General features: G+C 50.7%; 1 protein-coding gene across 1 annotated transcript; it reads left to right on the top strand.

Annotated features, from left to right (window-relative positions):
* Positions 1–6: 6 nt before the first annotated feature.
* Positions 7–780, top strand: LOC107988204 (histamine H2 receptor-like). Its single transcript, XM_017031080.2, has one exon. The coding sequence runs from the start codon at positions 84–86 to the stop codon at positions 741–743; it is 660 nt and encodes a 219-aa protein (XP_016886569.2). The 5' UTR covers positions 7–83; the 3' UTR covers positions 744–780.
* The last annotated feature ends 25 nt before the right edge of the window (positions 781–805 follow it).

Below are 805 nucleotides of genomic sequence, written 5' to 3' on the forward strand. Positions count from 1 at the left end.
AGGGTCCACTGCCTAACGCTTCTCCTGGGAATTAACCAGCAACACTGTTCTCTTGACATTGATTTCCCAGGAAGGAGTCCGCCATGATCTCCACGACTCTCCGCTGGATTGCTCTGTTGTCGTTTATTTTTTTGACCATTGGTGGCAACGCGCTGGTGTGCCTGGCTGTAGGGTTCAGCCGTCGCCTGTGGCGTGTTGCTAATTGCTTCGTGGTATCACTGGCAGTGACGGACCTCCTGCTGGGCCTGCTGGTGCTGCCCCTGACTGCGTCTGTTGAGCTGCGCGGTGGCAAATGGCCGTTCGGAGGAACCCTGTGTAATATTTACATTTCACTCGATGTCCTGCTGTGTGCATCCTCTATCCTGACCCTGATGGCAATCAGTGTGGATCGATATCTGGCTATTTCGGCGCCACTTAGCTACTCCAGGAGGGTGACCCCTGTAAGGGTGACTGTCGCCCTTGTTTCCATTTGGTCTCTGTCCCTTGCTGTGTCTTTTGTGCCCATCCATCTGGGCTGGAACACTGTCGACTACAAGGTCCAGCATTCGGAGTGGGGCATATGGGACGAGGACACGGATGGGCGCTACTGTCAGTTTGAATGGAACAACAACTACGTTCTGTTTTATGTCTTTGTGACATTTTACCTGCCTCTCCTGCTCATGTCTGGGATGTACCTGTGTATATTCAGGGTGGCAAAAGAACAGGTCAGTGTTTGTTACTGTAGTAAAACTCACAACAAATAAGGCATGCAGCTCAAACTGTATTGTTTTTTTAGACCAGTGACTGTGTTGCACTTAGTACTTAG

This window comes from Cynoglossus semilaevis, unplaced genomic scaffold (genome assembly GCF_000523025.1).
Source record: "Cynoglossus semilaevis isolate Cse_v1.0 unplaced genomic scaffold, Cse_v1.0 C19043376, whole genome shotgun sequence".
NCBI lineage: Eukaryota > Metazoa > Chordata > Actinopteri > Pleuronectiformes > Cynoglossidae > Cynoglossus > Cynoglossus semilaevis.